Genomic DNA, 25319 nt, shown 5'->3' on the forward strand with positions numbered 1-25319 from the left:
GGTGAGCACATTGTGTTTCAAGTATTTTGAAAAGGAAGAAAAGAACATTACTTAATGCTATGATAAATTTAAAAATAAATACTATCTTTTCTTTAGGTAGGTCTTCCTGTTCTCTTCATGTGATTGCTAAGATCAAGCAAGCTTTTTTCTGTTCTCCCAATAAATGATTGGCATTTAAGGAGTTGAGCCTTCTGTAGGAAGACCTAAATTACTTAGGATTTCGTACTTTCTCCTAGTATGACTCACCTCTGTTGTAAGACTGGCCAAGAAGGACTTCCTTGTGATTCTTCCAGTGGGCAATTCCACGGTGGTGTATGTTGATTTAGCATCCAGATTCATTGGGATCAGATCAAGGCCCCATCTAATGCAGCATTCTGTTCACACAGGGACCAACAGCTGCCCATAGGAAATCCCCAAGGAGGACATGGGTTCAACAGCTCCATCCCACTCAAGTTCCCAATCATTCGTGTTCCTAAGCATAGAACCCCTGATCGTGGAGTTCATAAGTGGCAAGCATCCTTGACTGAAACACCAGGACCAGGGCTGGTGGGGTTGGATGGAGAACTTGGGAAGACAAAGTAGAGCCCGAAGAACTGGTGTCCCTATCAAAAATGGACAAGAAGATGCCCATTGGAACATCAGATGGAGGCACAGATCAGTACCTCCATCTGTTTGGTTATGCTTTAGGTGATGTGAGAACTTGAAGAGTTTCCTGATTGAGGAAGAATTCAGGAGACCTCCATGAGCTTAACCAGTGAATACAGTAATACATCCTTACTCAAGGACTGTAGTTCTAAATTATGCGAGGAGTCTCCACAGGCTGAGAAGATACCCCACTGTGGGCTTTCACCTTCCCAAGGTATAGAACATGGAGGAGACCAGGATGGTCCACGCCTGCCTTGTCCCTCCCCCTCTTCAGGTGACCTGCCAAATATGGTGCAAGAATCAAACCAGACCCAGTTCTTATTCTGCTTATACTTGCACGAAGGGCCCTTTCCCAGTTGTATTTACTGAGGAACACCTGCTCATTGGTCATTTTTTTCTTTTCTGCTAGGTTGCTTCCATCCATCCGGAATGCAAGATATTTCAACAGGTTATGAAAGATGAGGCTCGATGCTTGGATAAAAATGACACCCTCTTCCCGGATTTTCAAGGTAACAGGCATGGGCTCCATTCTGCAAAGACTTCTGGGAGCTCCTCTGCCATTCTTATTTTGACAAAATAGAATTGTGTGAAAATGGATGGATTGGACTTGTGAGCTCTTTTTACTATTCTCTCCAATGCCTTCAATTCCTGAATCAGATTCAGGTCTCTTCAGGGGAGCCCATCTTCAGTTTTGGTGCCTCCAAAGTACCTGGGCTCTGTTTGGAATTAGAAATTAGAAACAATTAGAAACTTGTCTCCAGAATTGTTCTTTTATTTCTACTTCTCCTTTTGTGCTTGCTGTGACTTCTAGACTTACATAACTAGAAAGAAACAGGTCTCTGCCCCAAGAAGTTTACAGACTAAGACAACAGGAGGAGCAGCAAGAAAAGGGAGGAACAGACCAATAGGAAAAAAGGGGGATCTGATTGATTACTGTAGCCACTGTGGGTTGCAGGACACTGAAGAAGGTGATCTATGGCATACTTCCCCGGGGATCTCCACCTCTCTCTCCATGGCTTTGGTTAATTCCATTGCATCTGTTTTGTGGCTTCTCAGGTAACTTTCATTCCATCATCCACCCATGGATGGAAGCAGATGTCCAGGAGCTGCTGCAGACTAGCCCATTTACACAATTACACAACTCCATGAATGTGCTGGGAGTGGAAGACGGAGTTGTTCTTGGCACATGTTTCAAGGCCAGGGAGATGTGGACTCTTCAGAGGATGATGTCGTGCCTAACGACTCAGAGGAGTCGTTAGCATGTGAAAGAGGGCCAGGAGCCCCCAGCGAGGATCAGGCTTTAGAACAGGAAGATTTCTACTTGGTGCCCATGGCACAAACATTCCCCCCCACCCCGCCACCTGGCTCTGAAGTTTTTGTGCAAGTTCCTGGGAATCAGGCTGAACAGTTTGCTGCCATGGAGAATGCCCAGCTGAGGAGGAGACTTCGATGCTTGGACCAATTAGAAAAGAGGCAAAGTGCAAGAAGATGGGAAAGGCGTTTATCTAGCCCCCAGAGGGAGGGACAGACACGGAGGGTGACATCTACATCGTAAATCTCAGAGAAGTCAGAAAGGAGGGGGCAACTGTGTTGCTTAGTACCACCCACAGCAGCTCCTGTATCATCCGTCACCCATAGACCTTGCAGTTGTTTAGAATAAAAGGACTTTAAACTTTTATTGCCTGTGTGTGTGAGAGTAATTGGGCTGAGTGCTCCGACCTCATGACAGATGAGGAGCAGGAGCTCAGGGAAGCGGGTCCTCCAGATATTGAGATGGAAGAGGCAGGAGAGCCATCCTCAAGGCCTTCCTCTCCTGGTGTTCCGGTGGACCCCAAGAATGGCCACAGTTTACAACTGTTAGGAGAGAAGGGCTACCCAGCTGGTGAGGTGGCCCACCTCCAGGAGGGCCATCCCAGAGCGGTGGGGCCCAGGGATACACAAAAGGAGGGTTGTGGGAAGTAGGTTCTAGTTTGGGTTCAACAAACTGCTCTGTGGCTGCTCAGATACTCTTTGTTTGCTGGTTAGGATTTGTTGAGTGGACATTGGAGAAAGAATGGTCTGTTGTTCCGAACATGAGAAGGGGGACTTGCACACCTGACAAGTAGTACTAATGCAAATGTGCCCCAGTCTCAGATTGAAAACGTCATTTGCAAATTGGCAGGATCCTCCTGATTTAGGAAAAAGCTAGCAGAATTTTTCGGGAGGAAAGTTGGAGAAATCCACAAGGAATGCAACTGACTTTGGACTTCACAGGATCTGTCTCAAAGATTCCTTCTGGATTTGGTGTTCCTGAGTTATTCATATTCCATTTACTTCCTGTCCCATTTTTATTTTTATTAGTTAAAGTGATAGAAAATAATTAAAATAAAAAGATACACCAACAAAATATGCACATTTCCCCATGGGCAAAAACGCCTGTATTTTTTCAGGGATTTGCATATCTGGAAGGAATTACAAATTTTTGCGAGTATGTATTTGAACAACTCGAAATTTCCACAGATGCATGTGAATGCATTTACACAAAATCGGATTCCATCAATGAGATGCCTTTTGGATTTTCCAACACCCATCTGCACGTCAAATTCATAGAAATTTAAACTCTTTTGAATTTTTGCACCTGTCTCCAAATTCCCCACACCTACTGAAAACTTGGGCGGTGATTGCCAAACTTCCTAGCCTGTCTCACATTTACTCCAGCAAAAGAAAACTAATTGAAACTCCATGGAATCTAGATCCAGAGTTATTACAGATCAACCCCCTCAGGACACTTTTCATGACCCTCTAGGGTAAAACTCTTCAACCTCACATTTAGTTTCTCCATAGGCTGTGCAGGAATTTGGGATGGACTGAGCTGCTGGCCCAAAGCCACATTTGGAGAGGTTGTAACGCTCCCCTGTCCGGGATTTTTTGAAGAAATCACCAAGATCCATGGTAAGAAATATTGTCTTCCCCCCACCCCCACCCCCATCACCCCCATCACCCCACAATTTTCTATTCCTCTGCCAGGGTCTACCGGGGTCAGAGGCAAAGGGTGTAGACGGGGAGTCAAGTCTTGTTTCAGGCAGAGAAGGATCCAAAGAGCTGCAGCAGAATGGAAGGCTGGCTGAATTGGTATAGGCCAGTCGGAGTGATGGACGGGGTAGGGAGGCAAGCCGAAGAGAGTCCTTATACAAAGCCACTAAGCATCGTCTCCGATTCCTCAAGCCAACTGCTTCCTTCAGGGCCAGCTGAGTGCAATTTCTCTTTCTACCACTCTCAGGGAGGGGGGCGCTGTGGAACAGGAAGCTTCAGGCCAGCCGGTCTCATGGCTTCTAAGCTACTCCAGCTATTTAGGGTTCTCTGTTTCTGATTGCCTGAGTCTCACAGTCTCAAATATGGCCTTGTGAACTCATGACGGACATTGTATTAGTATCGTATATGTTGGGTTCTGGTCTCTCCATTGCTCAATGATGAAAGTATTACCTTTTCTCAGGGTTCCTGCACCGAAATTGTACCCCAGGTGTTTTCTGGTCAGAGCCATTTCCACCATATTCAGTTGCCTGTGGGTTTGAAGAGGGTTTAACAAAAGGACCAGAAGATCAGGTCAGTCGCCACTGCATATTCTCAAGTTTCAATGTTAGACCCCAAGTTAGTGATTTTGTTTCAGGAGAATGTCTTGCTAACATGCTTTATTTAATTCCCACCTCTGAACCAAGTAGGCAAATGTGATCCCAGACAATCAGGGATCCTGTAGTAGTACTGGAATGCCATTTTACTCATATGGCCAATCAGATTTGATTGTGGGGTTACATCACTTGGCACAGACAAAGGTATCTGAAAGAAGGGCTGTGCTAGCCACGCAGGCACCTCAAGTTAGAAATTCTGCCATGACCATCTTGATGCTCTGCAAGCAGTCCCACTTGGATATCTGATAATATGGCAGAGGTCAAATAAACGCCATTGAGACTAAAAAACACAAGGAGTGAAGATTACTTGTGGATAAGAGGAAGACCTTATTCATCACTGCCAGAAACCAGTCTTTTCAGGAGTGCTTGTTGCTTTAATTTGTTCTGCATTGCAAGAGGACTGAAAAGAGTGCTGAAAAAGCACTCAGAAATGCAGAACATCAAATCCAGATTTGCCCAACACGTTTGGGCCTGTTCCAGCGTGGCTTCCAAGGACTTCTTTGGATGAGGCCACAGAATAATGCCAATAAGATGCAAACTGATGGAGAGAAAAGAGGTTGCATAAAGATGGAGAAACTGGTGAGGGGTCACGGTTTAGACTCTAAACTTCCTCTAAACTTTAGAGGACGTTTTCAGTCAAAGCAAGCAAAATGTTTGCTCTTGAAGCCTTCAGGCAGAAATAATCTCCTCTCATTCAGCTCCATGACTGCAATCCCTTTTGCTCTTTCCATGTGTAGAAGCAAATGGAAGTGTGTTGACTTGTACTGAAACGGGGGAAGGACTTGCAGTGTCTGGAACATCTTGTTTGGATGGGTGTTTCTTAGGGTGGCCTGGCATTTGTGGCGGCCTGTTCATTTGTCTGCCTTGGCACCTGCTCAAAGATTCTGGAAGGCTGCAGTCAGAATAAATGTGTTATGCCAGGCAGGTAAAGTCCACTCTCCGTGCTGCATTTTCTGATCATTTGGTGGCCAGGATGTTCGAGAACCTGGATTGGATCCAGATTTAGACATCTTTAGAGTTGTTGTTGTTGGTGGTGTTATGCACCATCAAGTCTTCTTCGGCTTAGGGTGACCCTAAACATCCTTGTCCTTGGCAGTTCTGCTCAATTCTTGTAAACCATCCTTAGAGACCAATTGAAAACAAGACCTACATTTATCACGGCTACTTTCAGCCCTATTAAATTCAGTGGGTCTACTCGGAGAATGACTAAATCAGGATGGAACCCCTAGGATGGCCAACTTTCACAGGCGGTTCCATTTGCTCTCCTGGTCCCAACAAAATATTGAAAAAGAACTGACCAAACAGCTCAACTATGACAAAACAAAAACAATCCTTCTGCCCTTAGAAGAGGACAGGATGACACCTTGAGGCCACTGAAACCGCCCATTGCTAATCAAGATACTTGAAAACAAACCAGTGCATTTGATGCATTGGCGAGGGAAGGAGCAGCTTCTTGGTCTTTTGACCCTGTTGTCCTTCAAGTGAAACCAGACTGGAATTCCAAGAGTCGAGTTCTCCCCGTGGGTCTCTACTTCTGAATCTTCTCTTTTCCCCCACAGAAAGCATACTATCTGGCATTTCGGCACATCTACACTGCCGGCTACGCAATATCTCTGGCATCGCTCATTACAGCTCTCCTCATTTTTGCCTTCTTCAGGTAAAGTGTGATCATGCCCGCCAGTCTCTGCACCCGCATCTAGCTCCTCTTGACAGCCGCTAACACTCAGCGTTCGGCTCTGCTGTTTCCCCATGGAAGGGTTGAGTCCCCTGCATGCTGGGAACTTGTGGGGCAAGGTCACAGAGCTCCAGGACCCCACTGAGCCAAACTGGCTTACCATGTTTAACAGAAGTCCTATAACATACCTCATTATTTAAAGAGAGCACTCCCTGTAAGCCTGTTAAATCCAGCGGCTGATGCACCGCTCTGCGGTTCCATTCATGCTTGGCAAAACATTGGTTGAAGAGATGCCTCCATTATGCTGTGCTGTGATTCTGGACTTGATTAGGGAAGCCGGAATAGAAATTTTATGTTATTTTTTTCTTTAAAACTTTTGTATACCATCCACTACCAAATACTCAAGGGACAGCTTTACAGTAAAACAAAGTATAGCATATTATCCATTCTGTCCAATAAAACCTCAATTAGAATAACAATCTAAACCGGTGCCTGGCCGAGGTAATGGGCTGGATGAGGGCCAATAAACTGAAGCTCAATCCAGACAAGACGGAGGTCCTGTTGGTGGGTGGCTCGGGCCTCGGGATGGGGGACCTGGACCTTGTCCTGAATGGGGTTGCACTCCCTCTTAGGGACAAGGTCCGCAGCTTGGGAGTGCTCCTCGACCCTGAGCTGTCCTTGGAAGCCCAAGTGACAGCAGTGGCGAGGAGCACTTTCCTTCAGCTTCGGCTAATCCATCAGCTGCGTCCCTACCTGAAGAACGATTGCCTGGCGACTGTGAAACACGCATTGGTTACTTCCTGGTTGGATTTCTGTAACGCACTTTATGTGGGCTGCCCTTGAAGACAGTCCGGATACTTCAGATGGTTCAAAATAGAGCTGCCAGGATGCTGTCAGGGGCTGGGCATTATTCTCATATAACCCCAGCCCTCTATCAGCTCCATTGGCTTCCCATCAAAATCCGGGCCCAATTCAAGGTGTTGGTTATGACCTATAAAGCCCTAAATGGCTTGGGTCCTGGATATCTAAAGGAACGCTTGTGCCCATATAAGCCCTCCCGCCCCTTGAGATCAGCGGGAGAGGCCCTTCTCCAGGAACCCTCCGTGAAGGATATTAGGAGGGTGAGTACCCGGAGGAGGGCCTTCTCTGAGGTGGCGCCCCACCTATGGAATGCGCTCCCCAGAGAGGTCCGCCTGGCACCGTCATTATATGTTTTTCGGCGCCAGGTCAAGACCTTTTTATTTAATCAATATTTTAATATGTTTTAATACTGAATGTTATTGTTGTATTTTATTAATTTGCAGCCAGAGTGGATTGTCAATTTATCTATGTTTGTAAGCCGTCCAGAGACTCAAGTAATTGGACATCATACAAATTTTATAAATAAATAAATTCACCTTAAAATGCTAAGAAAATAAACAGTTTTTGGCCTGGCGTTGAAAAACATAAAGGGTCGGTGCCAAGCGAACCTCTCTGGGGAGTGTATTCCATAATCGGGGTGCCACTGCAGAAAAGGCCCTTCTCGGGGGAGCCACCCCCCTAATCCCCTTCAAGGAGGGTTCCCGAAGAAGGAGCTCCGACCCAGATCTTAAGGGACAGGGAGGCACATAGGAAAGGCGAATCTCCTTCAGATATCCGGGTCCGGAGCCATTTAGGGTAGGAATGCACACAGATGGCTGGTGTACTTGAAGTTTTCCTCATCCAGTGCCTACACTAGGAGCTTGGGCCATTCAAGGAGACCGACCTCCTAGAACAGCCTGGGCTTCAGTGGCTTTCTTTCCCGTGTATCTATTGCCACTGCCAAGGTGGGAGTAAATATACTGCCGAGACATCGGTACGCACAGAGTGGCCTCAAATAATGGCTATGACTCCTTAGACCCCTTAGGGTGGCCACGTATCTTCTTTTACAGAGGGCGGTCCTTTCTTAGAAGGACTGCACTCCATTTTTTAGGCGCCCTGTATTTGAAGGTTGGTCCAGTCTATGTCTAGTTCAAAGATAAAGTTCTTGGGTAGAGACTCCCTCAAACCTGGTCCAGCACCCGCAGTGTTGTCAGCCAGAAAGGGCACCGTGCACTTCGTCAGAACTAGAGTGACCAGAAGCTGCTGTCACAGAATATTTGCTTATTGACTCTCAAACGAAGGCCGCATGGTTGTGTCCAGCTGCCAGAGAGGTCTTCTAGGACCATCAAGGTAGACATGTGCTCACTTGGCTGTGCTGTGGTGCCATCTGCATGAGAGCCAGTGTGGCGTAGTGGTTAGAGCATGGGACTGGGACTCAGACGATCTGGGTTCTAGTCCTCGCTCAGCCATGGAGCCAACTGGGTGACTCTGGGCCAGTCACAGCCTCTCAGCCCAACCTACCTCACAGGGTTGTTGTTGTGGGGATAAGATGGAGGAGGAGATGTAAGCTGCCTTGAGCCCCTTGTAGGAAAAAGGCAGGATATAAATTGAAAAATAAATAACTAAATAAATAAATGCTTCGGGCTCACCTGGAGTTCTAGCTGAAGCCACTAGCTAATAAATGCCCCAAGGCCAAAATCCAGCTGGTTGTGTTCATTCGCAAAATGAAACTTTGTCATTCTGCTCTTTCCAGAAAGTTCCACTGTACGCGGAATTACATCCACATGCATTTGTTCCTCTCATTCATCCTGCGAGCGGCTGCTGTTTTCACCAAAGATGCCGTCTTGTTCTCAGATGACAGCATGGACCACTGCCTAATGTCAACAGTATGCGTCTCCCTCGCTCTGCAATATGGCTTTCTCCTAAGGCATTTGTGCAAAACCTCAGGGCAACCTCTGTGTCGTATCAGCCCAGAGGGGTTCCCCAGAGAGCTATGCAGCACATTTCCAGCTAATCCTCTCTCGGCAGTTTACGACTGGTTTAAAAATGCCATTTGGAACAAAGCATGAAATACAAGGAAAACACTGAAAAGAATAAAATACAGTATTATGAATTAGGACTCTGAAATGCCTGGGAGAAAAGAAAGGACTTTGCTTGCACAGGAAGTGTGAGGAATCCACACTGGGGGTGGGAATCCACTGGATTCCCTGGGCTCAGCGCCTCAGCCTCTGGTCGCTTTCTCATGGCCATGTGTGCAACTTCCTGGAGAGTCAGCCGAATGTCCTGCACAGGTGCGCCTGCCACGAAGTGAGCCAGTGCTGTGTGCGAACAGCGTCCTCTCCCACACATGTGACTCGCAGCCTTTGTCTGCGCTGCACATGCTGTGAAGCAGGTTGCCAATTCTGCAAGTGCTGGCGGGCCTCCTCCCAGCTCGGCTTGGCTCACCTCAGACGTGAGAGCCAAGCGCAAGAAGGCCAGCGAACGGAGAAGGGCCGGATTCTGTGGAGGAGCAGCACAACCCTCTTGCCTGAGGCTGAAGGGATGACAGCACTGGTGTCCAGGGGAGGGGGAATTGCCACGGTTTATAGACGTTCCAGGGACTGCAGGTGGCGCAGTGGTTTAAACTGCTGTGCTGCTGGGCTGGGTGATCGAAAGGTCGCCGGTTCGAATCTGCACAACGGGGCGAGTTCCCGTTGCTCCGTCCCAGCTTCTGCCTGCCTTGCAGCTCGAAAGCATGCAAATGCAAGTAGGTAAAAAGGTGCCACTTCGGTGGGCAGGTAACAGCGTCCCGTGCACTTCGGTGTTTAGCCATGCCGGCCACATGAGCACGGAGACCGTCTGCGGACAAACGCTGGCTCCCTCAGCTGGGAAACGGAGACGAGCACTGTCCCCTAGAGTCAGGCATGACTGGACGCAATGTCAAGGGGAAACCTTGACCTGTTATAGAAGTTCCAGCTCTCCCACCAGGAAGCCTGTCCACCTTGGAGCAAGCTTGGAGAGGCTGCCCCGGCAGCTGGTCCATAACCATTGGAGGAACTGCTGGTGCACCCCAATCGTTATGGCGAGAGCCGGTGATCCAACAGAAGCCCTTGTCTCTTTGTTGAACGGTGAGATGTGGAGGGCCGTCCACTTGACTGCATCCAGTTGCCCACTCTGCCCCTTGCAGTGGGGAAGACCTGTGATCAGTGACACCCCTTGGACGTTGGCTGGAGCACAAATAAGTGAAGACCTGAAATGAAGGCGACTGAACAGGTTCTGGAGAACATCATCACGCTGTCCCATTGTGTCCTCAGCAGCTGACCTGCAGTGCTCTGCCAGGCGGCTTTGGGGCTGTCAGCCACTTGCCACAGCCAATGGGACCCTGATCTCTAGCCAGACCCACCATTAACCTTCTGTACTGCACTTTGGGGGTAAAACCATTTGTCCGCCTGTGAACTTGACCCTGTTGCCAGCATCCCTCCTGTTGATGCTCCTGTCTGCTAGTCTTTAAAGGTCACCCCATGGGCAGCCGATGTATGTATGCATTTTATTTCTGACCCCTCTCCCCTTAGCACAAGCTCTCCGGGTGGTGAGCAGCACTTGCCCAAATCCAACTCCCAAATCCCTTTCCCCAACTCAAAAATGGTTCAGTGGCTTCCTGGCTTTTGCACAACTTTTTCCCAAGGGAAAATTTGGAAAGGCCTTGTGAAAATATCTGATATCAGTTGCTGTCAATGGTCAGGGGAAGGGTCTGTGGCCATCTGAATTGGCCAGGAGAACTGCATCCCTCCATGCCTGAGCACCAACCGGATGTCAGAAATTCACCTGCTGCAGGTTTTCCTCCAGTAAAGCTCTGAATAGAAAAGTTCCACATGCTTTATTTCTGTCTGCCATGTCCCTGATAAAGTCAAACAGAAGAAGGAAAAGAAACATAGAAAAGGTCGGAGACTTGGCTTGAAGGCTTGTGCAAAAGCTCTCCAGGTTTGTTCGGATCTCCTTGTTTGAAACAGACTGCGGAAGGTGCATCGGGGATGCCTTGTTGGCCCCATGTCAGGAAGGAACTGCCCAGTTTAGCCAAGGATGCAGGTCGAGGGGGCAGTTTTCCTGGGTGAAACCAGGAAAGGGCAGCCATCCACAGGGGCCGCCCCCTAATATATAAACCTGGGGGTTCTCTCAGCACCGTTGCAGGAGAAAACAGACACCCAGCCTGAAAAGCTTCCAGGAACCCCTGGATCCATGGGCACAGGGATAAGGCAGGTGGTGGGCACTGCATTCAGGGAGCTGGGGCAAGATGGGGGTCCATGGACCACACGCTCAGGGAATCACAAGGCATCCCCAACAGCCGGGACTTGCGGACCTCTGCCTCCACGAGTCATGGCTTCTGAGGCAACTCTTGAGGTGCGCGCCAGAGGCCTGGGCGCCACGCTCACCAACCTGTTTTGTGTGCATCCTTTAGGTGCGATGCAAGGCTGCGGTGACCTTCTTCCAGTTTAGCATCTTAGCCAACTTCTTCTGGCTGCTGGTGGAAGGCATGTATCTGCAGACGCTGCTGGTGCTGGCCCTTGTACCGGACAAACAGTACGCTTGGAGGTTCATTCTGGTCGGCTGGGGTTAGTAGACGCAGTAGAAGGCTTCCTTCCCTGACGAGCTGAATCGGGCCCAGGGTCCACCACCCACCTTGTGCTTATCGCATTATAGGCGCTTGGACACACTTGCCCGAGTTACTTGCAGCCGCCTCCCTTCGCCCGCTCGGTTGCTCAACATGCCATTCTTGGGAAGGTCACCCAATCCATGGACAAGTAGCTGACTGCATCTATGAATTGTTGGCTGATCTATTGCTCCTGCCTTTGACCAGCGGTATTCTTTTTGTACCAAATGGAAATGGAATCCGATATGGCCAGTTAGACCCTTTTTATGAGCAAAGGGCAAGGAGGACGAGCAGCTGTGAATGGGCTTAAACTCAGGATCAGATCTGTAACCGTCGGTGACTCGTTCAAGGGGTTTGCGGGGTGATCTTTTCTGGTGGCAGTAAAATTGATTTTGGTGGGTGCCTCCTGGCATCGCATGGGTGCCCAATTCAGTGGCTTTGCCTTTTCACGCTAGAGGGGTACAGAAAGGGTGAAGGAAACAGTGAAGCGAATGACCGTGGCTTGTAGCCACGGGGTGGTTAGCTTTTAGTAACTCATTCTAGATAAGTAAGTCATTTCATGCTGGATTTGTAAAATTCCAGAGTGACATTTAATGATTTGCATTCCTTACTGTGCTTTATTGCCTTTCATGGACTTTTGTGAACCACCAAGGTAGATCCTTGACTACTGAGTGGTATAGAAATGATGGTGGTGGTGGTGGTGGTGGTGGTGATGATGATGAAGATGATGGTGATGGTGATGGTGATGGTGATGATGCTTTTGAAATTTCCTCCAGGAGCACCAGTGACTGTAACACTGACATGGATGCTGACCAGGCTGTACAGGCAGAATACTGGGTAATTCTCATGACTACATTTTCACAAACCGATTGGGAAACATTTGTGTTTTCAATCAGTTTTACAATACTATTGTTCATCCCCCATTCTTCAGAAGAACATGGCTCCAAAGGCCGACGACAGCACACTCCAGAAGTGCGCTGCTTGTATGTGCACCCAGCATTGTGGAGTGTAGGAGAGGAAAGGCCACAACCCAGTTGTAGGGGCCAGTTGTGCCAGCAGAAGTGGCAGCTTCTTAAGAACATAAGAGTCCTGCCGGATCAGATCAAACGTGTCCCTAGTCCAGCACCCCGTACACACGCTGGCAGCCCAGCTGCCCCAGGATCCCTCCAGCAGGGCGGGTGCCAGACCTCCACCTGCCCAGCTGCTCAGCAACTGGTGTCTGCAGGCAGGATGCCTCTGGTGAAGGCGGTGGCCTGTGGCCAGCAAGGCTAGTCGCCACTGGTCGCCTCCTCCCTCAGGAATCTGTCCAATCCCCCTTTAAAGCCATCCAGATTGGCAGCCATCCCCACTTCCCATGGCAGCAAATTCTGTAGCTGACTGCGTGTCAGGTGAAGGAATCCTTCCTGTTCTCTGTCCTAATTCTCCCACCCATCAGCTTCCTGGGAATGCATTGTTTCTCCACTCCGTGCATTGTTTCGAACACCACCAGGTTCCTTTCCTAGTGGAAATGGCCTTCCTGTCAGTTCTGCTTCCCCCCCACCCCGCTTTCTCGTTTTCTTCATTCATTTGGGGGGCAATCCTTTTGCCTCTCAGCACTGACCGAGGGGCCTTGCAGTAGGTCAGGCTCCCACCTGTGACCTGAGAAACCCCCCATAGTTGGAGCTGGAGCTTTGCTCTTGGGGGGGGGCTCCCTCTGCCCTTGCGGCCACATGGGGTTCTTCCACGCTCTCCAGCCTCCCAGGATGAAGCGCCATCGTTGGAGCTGACAAGGGGGGCATTCCAGGGCAGTGGAACAGCGGATCTTCTGAGGGTCTTCTCAAGCTTTCCTCCCCAGGAGGAACAGACAGATATTGCTCATTCAGGCAACTGCTTCTCCCAGGTTAGTGGAAATCATAGCTGCACCTTGCATTGGCTGTTTCAGATGCTGGGATGACGATGAGGAGAACTCTGCAGCCCTGTGGATCATCAAGGGACCCATCCTGGCCACTGTCCTAGTGAGTTTCCCTTTTGAGCCGAGTGCTCTTCCCTGCCTTGCCTCTAATCCTAGGGGGACACTGGGCGTTGTCCTGTCCTGGTACTCCAAGTCAGCCAAACGATCGAGCATTCTTCTTCTTCATCATCCTCATCATTATTCATATTTGCATTTCTCTACTGCTCATAGCTGAAGCTCTCTGGGCAGGTTACAACATTAAGCCACCCATCCAGATTTCAACCAGGCCTTATCCTGCTTAGCTTCCAAGATGCTGCAGGATCAAGAACTTCAGGCTATTTGGAAGCAGAGGAACACAGAACTACAAAATCCATTATGCTTAAGTGTTTTGGACTGCAAAGGTCTTTCATCCCATTGCTTGAGCACTGACGGGCTTGGAGTTTGTGAAAATCCATTCATACACATTTGCACACATGAGGAGTTGTGCAAATTCACATTCCCCAGAATGTGATACAATAACATAGCGTTTCTGGAATATGTGTGTTTTATTCTGTGAAATATGCCTTAATATAAGTGCATTGTACACATGTTGTACTGCATTGCCAAATTCAGAGAAATGTGGATATTGATGGATAACTGCTCTTTCCCCTTATTGGTCTGGGAGTACCAATCAGGGAGGATCTTTGGGTTACCTTTTAATTTAGTCCATCTTTTAATGTCTCCTCTGTTCCTAGGCAGAAGGTGCAAAGCATGGCTACTTGGCTAGAAAACTGACTACTTAAGTTTGACCTGCAGAGTCATGTGTTGTAGATCTGATGGTTGTTAATAGTATCATTTCTTCCCCTCCTACCCTCCCTCCCTTCCTGCTCTCAGAGTAACTTTCTTGGAAAAATTATGTGACTCAGAAAGGCGTTCGCCAAGCTTTAATGGAGATTGACAGGCCAACCCTCTTGTCTCCCTAGATGAACTTCAGTATTCTTCTAAATGTCATCCGGATTTTGGTGCAGAAGTTGCAGTCTTCTGATACGGGAGGGAGGCACGCAAGGAACCTTGTGTAAGCGCACAAATGTCTCTTCCTCATTGGCCGAAGATGCAGGGCCGCCGGTCCCCTGGCATTTGCACTCCGCCTGGTGCCCCGGCTCCTCCCTCCAGCTGTGGGTTATGTGGCGACTGGGAAGGAAGGGAAGAGGCCCGAATCAGGGGCATTGGCTGGCAGGGAGGGAGGAATGGGAAAGTCCTCCTTCAGCCCCGCGGGGCATGTTAGGCAGTAGCTGTGGAGAGACGGGAGGACCTGAATCAGGGCTGCTGGCGCCACTGCTTGCATGCTCACGAGCAGAATGGAGGTGAGTTGCCCCTTCGCCTGGCTTCTGCCTCCACGTCGGCTACCACCTGCTCCATCAGCCCCATCCCCAGCGAAGCTTGGAGGTGGCAATCCTGGAAGAGGAGAGGAATAGCAGGAGCGACTCTGCCAGGCCCTGCATTCCATTGTTGGAAAGCCAGTGCACATGCTGGGAGTGATGGGACTTGCAGTCCAAGACGCGGGGAAGGCACCAGGCTGGGGGAGCCCAGGTGAGCAAAACCTAGCGTAGGCTGTTGAGTCCGTGCCTCTGTGGCTGCCCGTGTTTACTCTCCGGATGCAGCCGTGTCCTGTTGAGCCTGTTATTTTTTTGGGGGGGGGTTGTGGGGGTTGTGGTCTGGCTACCTCATGCCAAGGCACTTAGTGGTGGAAGCCAGTAGCCCACCAGCAAGCCACCTTCTGAGGCGTGCCTGGAAAAGCAACTCCTTCACCTTCCGGAAATGCTCTGCCGCCTTTTCTGAGCTGAGGTCCTTCCCACTCCCTCTCTTTCAGGAGACTGGCTAAGTCCACGTCCCTCCTCATCCCGCTCTTTGGGGCTCACTACGTGGTCTTCGCCTTGTTCCCAGAAAGCATTGGCGTGGTGGCCCGACTGTACATTGAGCTGGGCTTGGGATCGTTCCAGGTAAGGGTTGCGGGTGGGGGCGACTCTGTCCTGTTGGAGAGACGGCGGCCCCCGTGGGTTGGACCCGGGTGGGTGGTGGATGGACTGTGCGGAACGAGGGAGGTTTCCTCTAGTTGCCAGAGGAGGTACCAGGGAGTCCAGTGACACCACTGCTGGCGGGGGTGGGAGGTGTGGCTGGGAGGATCCTCCGTAGTCAAGTGGAAGGGCCTTTCATGAATGGCTCCATCCTCACATGGAAGGTCCCTTCTTCTCCTGCACCTGACCCCATCTAAAGGACAACCGAGCCCTGGAGAATTAAGCAACTTCTGATGGTGCTGCTGTCGCTATTTTTTTTAAAATTTCTGATATTTGAAGATGATGGTGTTGATGATGGAAACATTTAGGAGAAGGATGCTCAGAGGAGTTTTGAACGGCCATGAAGCAGTGTCCACCCCAGGCTTGAGTTGCTCCCTTCTGCATCAAGCTCAGTGGAGGCTCCAAGCAGAGGGCAGACAGCCATCTGTTGGGGATAGACTGTCCTGGAGCCGTGTTTGGACCAGCTGGCCAACCAACCCCCCTCCAACTCTATGATTCCACTCTCTGCTGAGATCTGGTTGTGTGCATGTGTAGCTCTCATCTTTTTCTTCTCCTTTTAAAGGGCTTTGTTGTTGCTCTCCTCTACTGTTTCTTAAATGGAGAGGTAAGTGTAAAGGAGAAATCCCTATTTATATTCATATTCCATTTTTACAGATAGCCTGCTTTTAATATTCCCTTTTAGTTCTTTATCGGTTGTGACTTGTCATTGGTTACCACTCCAGAATCTACACAGAAGTGGAGCATGATTTAAAGGCTACCATAAGCAAACAAACAAACAAATAAACCTTTTGAAAGGTAAAGCCTTTCTTGGACTAGACCATGATCTATGTGGGTCCTTTGATCTGGATTAAAAAAAGTACAAACCCCCCTTTTGGCCTGCCTGCCTGCTGGCCCTGCCCTGCCCTTCTACCCTAATAAAAGCCTTTCATAGAAATGCTTAGATCTTTTAAATCTAATCTGTGGCTATGTGCTACACCATCCATCTTTTAAACATTTTACCTTGCTCCCGAAATTTACAATTCCCATCACCTGCTCTAAATCCCCAGCTTTCAAAGGATCAAGTTTCTATCCCTTAGGAATGAAGATACATGCTTGGAAAGTTTCTGGGCAATCCTCGTTCCTCATGTCCGTCTCCCACCAAACCCCTCTCTTTCTTTTTCTTCTTCTGTGCCTGTCTAAAAAAATGCAGCTGTAAAAGACATGCCTTAGGAACTGGGAACATAAGTCACCCTAACCCTAACCCTAACCCTAACCCTTCCCACTCAGCAAATGGGTTGCTTTCCTGAAGCTCCTGAGAACTGGGCAATGGGGAATAATCCCTGGGGATGTGTAAGCAGCCCATGGGTGGGTGGGGGGACAAACTCTGGCAGACTGGCCCATCTGCCACTGCTGGGGCCAACTTGCTTCCATGTGAGTCCAGCCCGCATAAAATCTTCCACTTGTAAAGCAGGCTAAAAGATGGATTCCTTGAAAGACACAGAAATGTGACCACAAGCTGTGCAAAATGCACACAAAAGACACAAAATAAACACTGCCATATGCGCAAAGTGTAGTGATATTTTGTGCCCTTTGCACACACAGTGACTGCATTTTTTGCGGATTGTGGCTCTGTGTGACACAAGCCTTCCTGCTGGTAGAAAACAAAAAGCGAGTCAGATCCCGCTTGCAGGGCGAGAGGAAGCCTCCGTGGCCGCTCCCCCCGCGCTGTCCTGCTTCCAGCTCTGCAGTCCGGAAGGGGCCCTAAAGTCCACCAAGCACAAGCCGGCCCAGATCCAGCCACATGTGCAGGAATCCTAAGCAGGGCTTTCGAAGGCTCAGCTCGCCAGGTCCTGGGCCTGGATGAAGGAGTCTGTCGATCTTCATTGCATTCACAACCGGATGCTATTTCTTTCAAGCTGTCTGTGCCCCATCTATGAAGACGCTGCCGATAAAGAGGACCAAATGAAATCCTTACTCACCCCCTGGTCCAGGCCACACTCGGAATCATGGACTCGAAGCGGTGGAAGGGGCCAGAGGGCCACCAGGCCCAGCCCCCTGCTTGGAGCAGGGCTCCAAGTTCAATGTCCCTTTCCCATATTGTCCTCCAGCACAGGGGGTGAAGTCGATGTGTCTTCATGGCCAGCTCCTCCCAAGTCTCGAGTCTGTTTTGCAAACTCCGGTTCAGCCCCAGCTGTAATCGCCCACTCCCTCTCCTGTCTCTGCTGTCTGCACCACAGGTTCAGGCTGAGTTCAAGAAACGTTTGCACAGGTGGCGCCACCAGCGTTACCTGAGCTTTGCGCGGAAGCATCAGGCGCTCTCCAGAGAGAACAGCCCCGTAACTCACGTCACACAACTATCCCTGCTGGACAGAATCAGCCCCAAGAGGAGCATCTGTCGGAACAGCCTGTCCACTGTCTGAAACGGTGGATCAGGGTTGCTGGGAAGTTCGGGCCCCGGTGCTCCTCAGGGCGTCCATTGCCCCAGGAGATCAAGCTCAGGCAGGGCCAGCCTTCCCCAGGTGGGAACCCATTTGACAAGTTGGCCTACAACTCCCATCATCCCCAGTGGTTGGTAGTGATGGCGAATGCAGCCTAACACGACAGGAGGACCCCTGATTGGGAAGAGGTGCTTCTGAGGCTAAGGGCTGAATCAGGGGTCCAGTGGCCTAGACCTGGTTTCTGGCTGGTTTGGATGACAATATGCAACCACAATCCTTGCGGGCTTGGAACCATCTTCTGCAGCAAGTTGTTGTGCGGGACACCAAAGAGAAGCTGTTGTCTTGCTTTGGGATAGTGAACACGAGAACATCAGAGGGACCTTTCTGTATCAGGTGGGGGTCCCTCCAGTCCAGCACTCTGTTCATCAGCAGTCAAGCAGTGGTCTACACAATCTCAGACGCAGAGCATGATACTCTCCTACCCTTGTTCCCCAGCAAAAGGTTCGGGTTAGTGGCTCCTGCCATTCCTGTCTTTCCAGGGGACTTTGTGGCAGTTCTATACCAGGGCCTTGGGAACCACAATCCTGGATTCAGACCACATAACAAGCCATGGTGATACAGAGAAACCATAGAACAAGCTGCTGTTTCTTAATGTGGTTTCTAAAGACCCAACTGACCATTGTGAAATACTCCATCTGGGTTCAGGCAACACAACAGGCCCAACCATGGTAAAAAACCACCATGGCTTGCCATATTGTCTGAACCCAGGCACTGGGACTTACGTGTAGGCAGAGGCAGAGAGTAGTGCTTCTTGCCACAGGGGTGCAGTGCTTAGTGTCAGAATAGGACCAGATCCAGGTGTGAATGCTCATGCGGCCAGTCGCAGATTCCTTCCTCAACCAGGGTTCCTGTGAGGAAAATGAACCCTGAGCAACGGCGGGTGATAAATGTAACAAATAATAAAATCCTCCAATGTACAGTCTGGCTGTGTGTGCGTATGTTTAAATAATTCCAAGGACTGTTTCACAACAAGGGTTTTATTATCATCACTACATGTCGTTTGTAAGAACAGATATTCTTGAACTCTAAAATATAATCTCGCAGTGAAATTTTAAAAAAGGAAAAAAGGTAGCACTGTTGAAATACCGCGGATGCTTGCATCCCCTTTAGGTCTGGACCCCACTGGAGGCTTTTAAGCGAAGCCCCTTCCAATGGAATCTGTCTGCTCATTCAAAGCATTTCTTGTCATGTTTACATTCAGCATCAAGGAGACAGTCACAAAAATATAGAGACAAGATGTAACAGTGCATGCATAATGCATACATAAGCACTTCTTGGAGATCATTTGGCACTGGAGAAAGGCATTGGAGATGGCTTTGGAAATCAGAGCACACAGCTTTCTGTTTTACATGAACAGCGCTGATTAAGGATGGGGAGATGCATTTATTCCTGGTTCATGCCGTTGCTGCACGTGTACATTCCCAAGTCTGTTTATTCCCGTCTGTGTCTGTGTGTGTTTTAAAGCATGTGCATCCACATTTGAGTTAGACAGATTTCCCCTAAAATATGCATTGTAAAGCATTTCCCTCGAAGTCTGCATCTCAGTCTGAAGGTTTTCCAGCTAACTGCATCACAAAATTTGAAAACTGCACAGTCCAACAGATATCTGCCTTCTGATTAGCATGTTTATCTGGGAAGGTTGAATTGATTAAAAACTTGGACTGAATACACTTGTTTTAAGGAGCCCGGGATTGGATCCAGATTCAGTCATACTTACAGTAGAAGCAGGAAAACCAAGGGAACTTAAATTATTCATCTATTCGCTTTCTACCCCAGTATTTATTTATTTATTTACAGAACTCAAAGAGGGTTACTTCATTCTCCTTGTGCTTTTCTCAATCTTTTCCCCACAACAACAACCCTGTGAGGTAGGTCAGGTTGAGAGTGTGTGGCTGGCCCAAATCACCCAGTTGGCTCCATGGCTGAGCTGAGTGGGGCCTAGAACCCAGTCCCATGCTCTTAACTACAACATACTGGCCCTCTAATCAATCAATCAATCAATCAATCAATCAATCAATCAATCAGAGATTATTTGTTGCTTCCTATGATCTATCTGAACTGAAAACTAAGTATGGCTAAATCTGGATTCAACACCTGTTGAAAAACATTCCATCCTCTTCCACAAGCTTACATCCTACATCTGGGGAACCCAAATCCCCAACCCCACAAAAGAAGTGAAAGTAGCCATTTGGAGAGGGGTTTTGTTACAGCCTCAGCAGGAATTAATTCTTTATATGGCAGACCGTGTCTGTAAAAACCATTTTGGGGTCCACCGGATATATCCTAAAATCAAGCCTGCGCAATCTGCTCTCTGATTTCCAGTCTTCTTACAGGGTCTGAGAGGAATTTGGGGTTTTGTTTTAGTTCACAGAACCTTGGGTTCTAATATGCTGTAACAGAGGGGCTACGCAGTCTTGAGGGGAGGCCTCTGGGTGGGGCTCCCCATCTCTTGCAGGTTGTCTTTCCAGCTTTATAGGAGCTCTCCATGGTACTCCAGGCTGGTGAATCTACTTTGGGCATGTGGCTCAGGTGGGGCTCAGGTACCACAAATCCTTCCTATAAAGGGGATGGGGCTCAGGTACCACGGATGAGGCAGGTACCATGGATAGGGCTCAGGTACCACAGATCCTTCCTATAAAGGGAATGGGGCTCAGGTACCACAGATGGGGCTCAGGTACCACTGATCCTTCCTATAAAGGCCCCATAAGACTGAAAAGAAAAGCTGCATTGTCTGAGGATCCTCATTGACACAGAAGTCATGACTTTCCCCAAGGAGACCCTAATCCATCAGCATCCTATTCCCGCTAACTATAGGTCAAATAAGCACTGACTTGTGACTAGTTCGACCTCAATGTGCATGGTAATAGCATCCCATGGAAAGCAATCAAATGTGGTTAGATTGCATCTGCATCTGGATTTATACTTTCAGTTCCTAAACCAGCAAGTAAGACGCACCGTGAATCTGGTTTCTCTTGCACTGGATAAGGATGGGCCAGAAATTCATTCAGTTCACATTTTATTTTTACACTTCCAAGCCAGTACACACTTACCCTTTAAAATTTGCATTTCTCCAAATTTTGCAACCCAGTTCCCCAATCAAAAATGAATACACAGAGGAGCATATTGGGGAAAGGCGAACATGAAAAGTATATATGTTTGTGAAAATAATATTAGAAGTGCATTCATTGTATTAGAAAAATAGCTTGCAAAATTGCATATTAGGCAAAAGTGTATACAAAATGCATATATTAGGACGAATGCACACAAAAAATACATGACAAGTTTTCATGAGAACTCTAATAACAACTTTCTGACTTTCAGGATAAACCAAAGAGAAGTTGGGAAAAATGAGAGACTGAGATGGACAGATTTGTCTATTCCTAGTCGAGAACTTTAGGAAATTGCTTTAAATGCCATATCCATTCAAAATCTGGGCATAACCATTCACATTGGGAGAAATCCTCAGTGAGGGTGGGTCAGCTTGATATTCATGGAATCTGGGTAGTTTCCTCCATGGGTATCAAAGGATCCTGCAGTCATGACAAACTGGAAATTTGCTCCAGTGACACTGAAAGAGCTTGGGGATCCCTGGCTTTGGCTTGGCTGCATCAAGTACTATGTTCAAAATCCAGAGGGACCACCTCAAACTGTCTCCAATCCAGAGAAGAAGGATGAGCCAGCTCAGCCCTCTGTTCCCTGTGCTCCCAGGAAGGAAAGAGCTTCATCCTGCCAAATTGTGATGGAGGAAAGGACACAGATAATCACAGCTGCCTGGAGCCCAGCTATCTTCCAATATTAAATGTTACACTGCTGATCTTGCCCGCTGCCACCCATCCCCTTTCCAACTTCTAGGAAAGATTTCCAGTTGGTTTAAGAACTGGCAGACTTACCAGCAGTAACTGTAATAGGAGGCCCTTCCTGTTTGCAAGGAGCTAATTTGATGGACCTCAGGGTTCTTTCCCCTTAGAAGGACTGAAAAGGCAAGCATCCCAGTGGAACAGCATCCTATTGCTCTTCGTTTCCTGGAGATGGAATTTTTCTATGGGTCTGGACAGGCAGGGCCAACTGTTTCTCAGCACCCATATCATGAGACTTGACTGGGGATCCTCCCAAGTGGAGAAAGGGAACATTGTGGACATAATCGACCTCGATTTAGCAAAGTTTTTGACACAGTGCCACATGACATCCTGATAAGTAAATTAGAAGAACTGGACCAGATAGAAAAGCTATTAGGTGGATGGATGCAAAATTGGCTGCTAAATCAGACACTAAGAGTGCTCATCAACGGCCCCTTCTCAAATGGAGGGAGGTAACTAGCGGGGTGCCGCAGGGTGCAGTCCTGGGCCCAGTGCTCTTCAACATCTTTAATAATAATTTGGATGAAGAAGTCCAAGGAAAGAAAATCAGATTTGCAGATGATACAAAACTGGGTGGAATAGCAAACACCCTAGAAGACAGAATAAAGATCCAGGGCAATCTTGATAAACTTGAACACTGGGCTGAAAGCAACAGTAAGGAAAAGCAATATTCAGTAAGGACAAGTGCCAAGTCCTCCACCTGGGAAAAAGAAACCAAATGCATCAATACAAGATGGGGAACACGTGGCTCAACAGAATGGGAAAAAAAAAAAAGATTTCGGAGTAATTGTGGGCAATAGGCTAAATATGAGCCAACAATGTGATGCAGCTGTCAAAAGGGCAAATGCTATTCTGGGATGCATTAACAGAAGTATTACTTCCAAATCACAAAAAGTAGTAGTTCCTCTATACTTCTCACTAGCCAAACCTCATCTGGAATACTGTGGACATTTCTGGGCACCAAGATTTAAGAAAGATGCAGAAAAATTAGAAAGGGTCCAGAGGAGAGCAACAAAAATGATTCCAGGGTTTGGAGACACTGCCCTGTGAGGAGGGACTGAGAGATCTGGGCATGTTAGAAACATAGAAACAGAGTGAGTCAGAAGGGGTCTCCCAGGCCATCTAGTCTGACCTCCGGCACCAGCCGGCTCCGCTCACGACATGCCCACCATGTGGACGTCCAGCCTGTCCTTGAACACCCGCACCGATGGGGCCTCAACGACCTCTCGTGGAAGCCCATTCCACACCCTCGGGGACCTGACTGTCAGGAAGTGCCTCCTGGCATCCAGATTGAACCTTGGCTCCCTGAGCTTTGCTCCGTTGGAGCGTGTCCTGCCTTGAGAAGAGAAGACTGAGGGGGGACATGAGATCCCTCTAGAAGGACCTCAAAGGCTGTCACAAAGAGGAAGGTCAGGATCGCTTCTTGCTGATGCCAAAGTGCAGGACATGGAATGATCAGTTCAAGGTGTGACAACCCAGATTCAGGCTGGACATCAGGAAAAGCTTCCTCACTGTCAGAGCAATACAATAGTGGAACCAGCTGCCTGGAGAGGTGGGGGGCTCTCCCACACTGGGGACATTCAAGAGGAAACTGGGCAGCCATCTGACTGGGATGGTGTAAACTGATGTCCTGCAAGAGCAGGGGGTGGACTAGATGGCCTTCATGGCCCCTTCCAACTCTACTGTTCTATGATTCTATGATTCTTAGACATGCAATCTGGACAGCATCATCCTCCCTTGTGTGAAGCATCCAGTTTGGAGGTAAACATCTGTAGGATTTCCTCAGCTTGTCTCCTGGACTCCAGCCCACATTCTCTTTCCCTCAGTCTCCCTCGTGCTGAATGCTTGCGTGAGCTTCTGGACTGAACTGGGGCTTCGCTTCGGCACACGTGACTTGCAGGCTTTGTATACTTTGCACAGAGAGTTGCAAGTTTTGCACATTTTTGCAAAGAGTTACATACTTCACATACTTTGCAGAAAAAAGCTGTTGGTGTTCCCAAGTGCCTATGGACCCTGTGTCAGCTCTACTCACTTCTTGGCCAGGATCATGCATGAGAAAGGAACCCTGAAAGAAGAAAGCTGGATCCCTGCCTGATCGTCACATGCCTAATCAATACGAATGGCATTCAAATCATTTGAGCCATAGGCAACCATCCTGTGGAGCTGGTCATTCCAGGGTCTCAGTGGGACCGTTTAGCACTCACTGAAGCCTCCAGTGTCATCCGCAGAACCTTGGCCACGTCCGCAGACTCTCCCACTGATATTCATTGGCCGCTCCTTGCATTGCCTCCAGTGGAAAGCTGATGCACCAGAGACCAAAAAAAGCATCACTTTTAATGCATTTCTAGCATCCTGGCTACCTTTTCGTTTCTGTTTTAGGTGAAGGATGCAGAGGAATTTGCTTTGGGGTTGGGAAGCCAATAGATTCCCTGGCACCCAGGACTCTGGTCCACTTCGTTACAGCCCTGAGTTCTCGGTCAGTTTCTGATTCGCCAAAGACTGAGCCCCGTGTGTGGGGAACAGTTGTTTGTGTTGCTGCTGTCCCCGACACAGATGTTGCTTGGGTAGTGGTCGGGCAACCTGCATTCCAGGTGCAATCTCAGACTTCCTCTTTGATCAGCTTGATGGGATCAAGCATCAGGGGAAGTCCACAAAATGCCAGAGGGACGGACTCCAGTGAGTTTCATCCCAACCATATTTTAGACTGAACCTGGATCGAGATCTTAGCCATTTCCCGTGGTCGTGCCTTGTTCTGGACCTTGCGGCTTGTGGCTGCTGTAGAATAGACATGTCAATAAGTTGTCGTTCTTAGACGAGCACTTCAGACGATGCTTATCTTGGCTCCAGTGGAATCTCAACAAAGCCTCCCTGGGCAGGATTGCAACTTAAGGAGTGCGATGGGTCTGCACTGGGACACATTCAGGCGACTTCTGTGATGATGTCCCTAGAATCTTGTTGATCCTATGGAGTGGCAGGCATTGGCAAGGTGGGTCATTTCGGTGCTTTGGCACTCCCGGAAAAGTTGGCAAACTCATGTTCGACATCACCCACGGTATCTTGCCCATGGGCAGAAAAACACCTAGATTTGCTCCCTGGTCTAGCAATGCATGGAAACCAGTTCTCTTCTTCCAAGGGACAGCTCACCTGGATGGATGGGAAGCACAAACGTATGCGCTCACAGAATGACCCCTCATCCTGAAGCTAAGAGGGGCGCCCCTGCATGCGTCACAGTACACTAGAACACCTGCAACAAGATGTATTGCTTACAGTTCTTGCCCCAACAAACTCAAATAGGGAAAGATGTGAGATTCATCTCGAAAGGCGTGACTAGTGATCTGATTTAGTCAAAAAATATACCTTTTGCAGAGATCTGAAGCGGACTATAGTGCCGACTAGGTGACTTCATAGCGCATGGCCTGATCCAGATGAACGCTGGTAGGCCTAGCCTTGGTTACACTAGACTGGAATCAGACTTAGACCTCCTTAGAGCAGATCCATGAAATCAATGGCCTCTAACGTTACTCATGACTAGTGTGAACTCTCACTGGT

The 25319-nt window shown here is 48.6% G+C and overlaps 1 protein-coding gene across 1 annotated transcript; it reads left to right on the top strand.

Annotated features, from left to right (window-relative positions):
• The first annotated feature begins 611 nt into the window (after window positions 1-611).
• LOC123020801 (vasoactive intestinal polypeptide receptor 1-like) lies at window positions 612-17835 on the top strand. Its single transcript, XM_044424980.1, has 13 exons — window positions 612-692; window positions 1055-1154; window positions 3469-3576; window positions 4118-4227; window positions 5870-5967; window positions 8579-8711; window positions 11261-11414; window positions 12229-12289; window positions 13374-13446; window positions 14345-14436; window positions 15232-15361; window positions 15999-16040; window positions 17653-17835. Exons 1-13 carry the CDS (start codon window positions 612-614, stop codon window positions 17833-17835), a joined length of 1365 nt encoding a protein of 454 aa, XP_044280915.1.
• Window positions 17836-25319: the final 7484 nt, after the last annotated feature.

Source organism: Varanus komodoensis, unplaced genomic scaffold, assembly GCF_004798865.1.
Source record: "Varanus komodoensis strain SLA01 unplaced genomic scaffold, ASM479886v1 scaffold15, whole genome shotgun sequence".
Classification (NCBI taxonomy): domain Eukaryota; kingdom Metazoa; phylum Chordata; class Lepidosauria; order Squamata; family Varanidae; genus Varanus; species Varanus komodoensis.

Bases quoted from the DNA above. Each gene is read 5' to 3' on its own strand.
- LOC123020801 (XM_044424980.1), top strand. From the start codon at position 612: ATGGACAAGAAGATGCCCATTGGAACATCAGATGGAGGCACAGATCAG. The intron at 1,155-3,468 runs GTAACAGGCATG...GTTTCTCCATAG, and splicing joins CCTCTTCCCGGATTTTCAAG to GCTGTGCAGGAATTTGGGAT. The intron at 15,362-15,998 runs GTAAGGGTTGCG...CTCCTTTTAAAG, and splicing joins TGGGCTTGGGATCGTTCCAG to GGCTTTGTTGTTGCTCTCCT.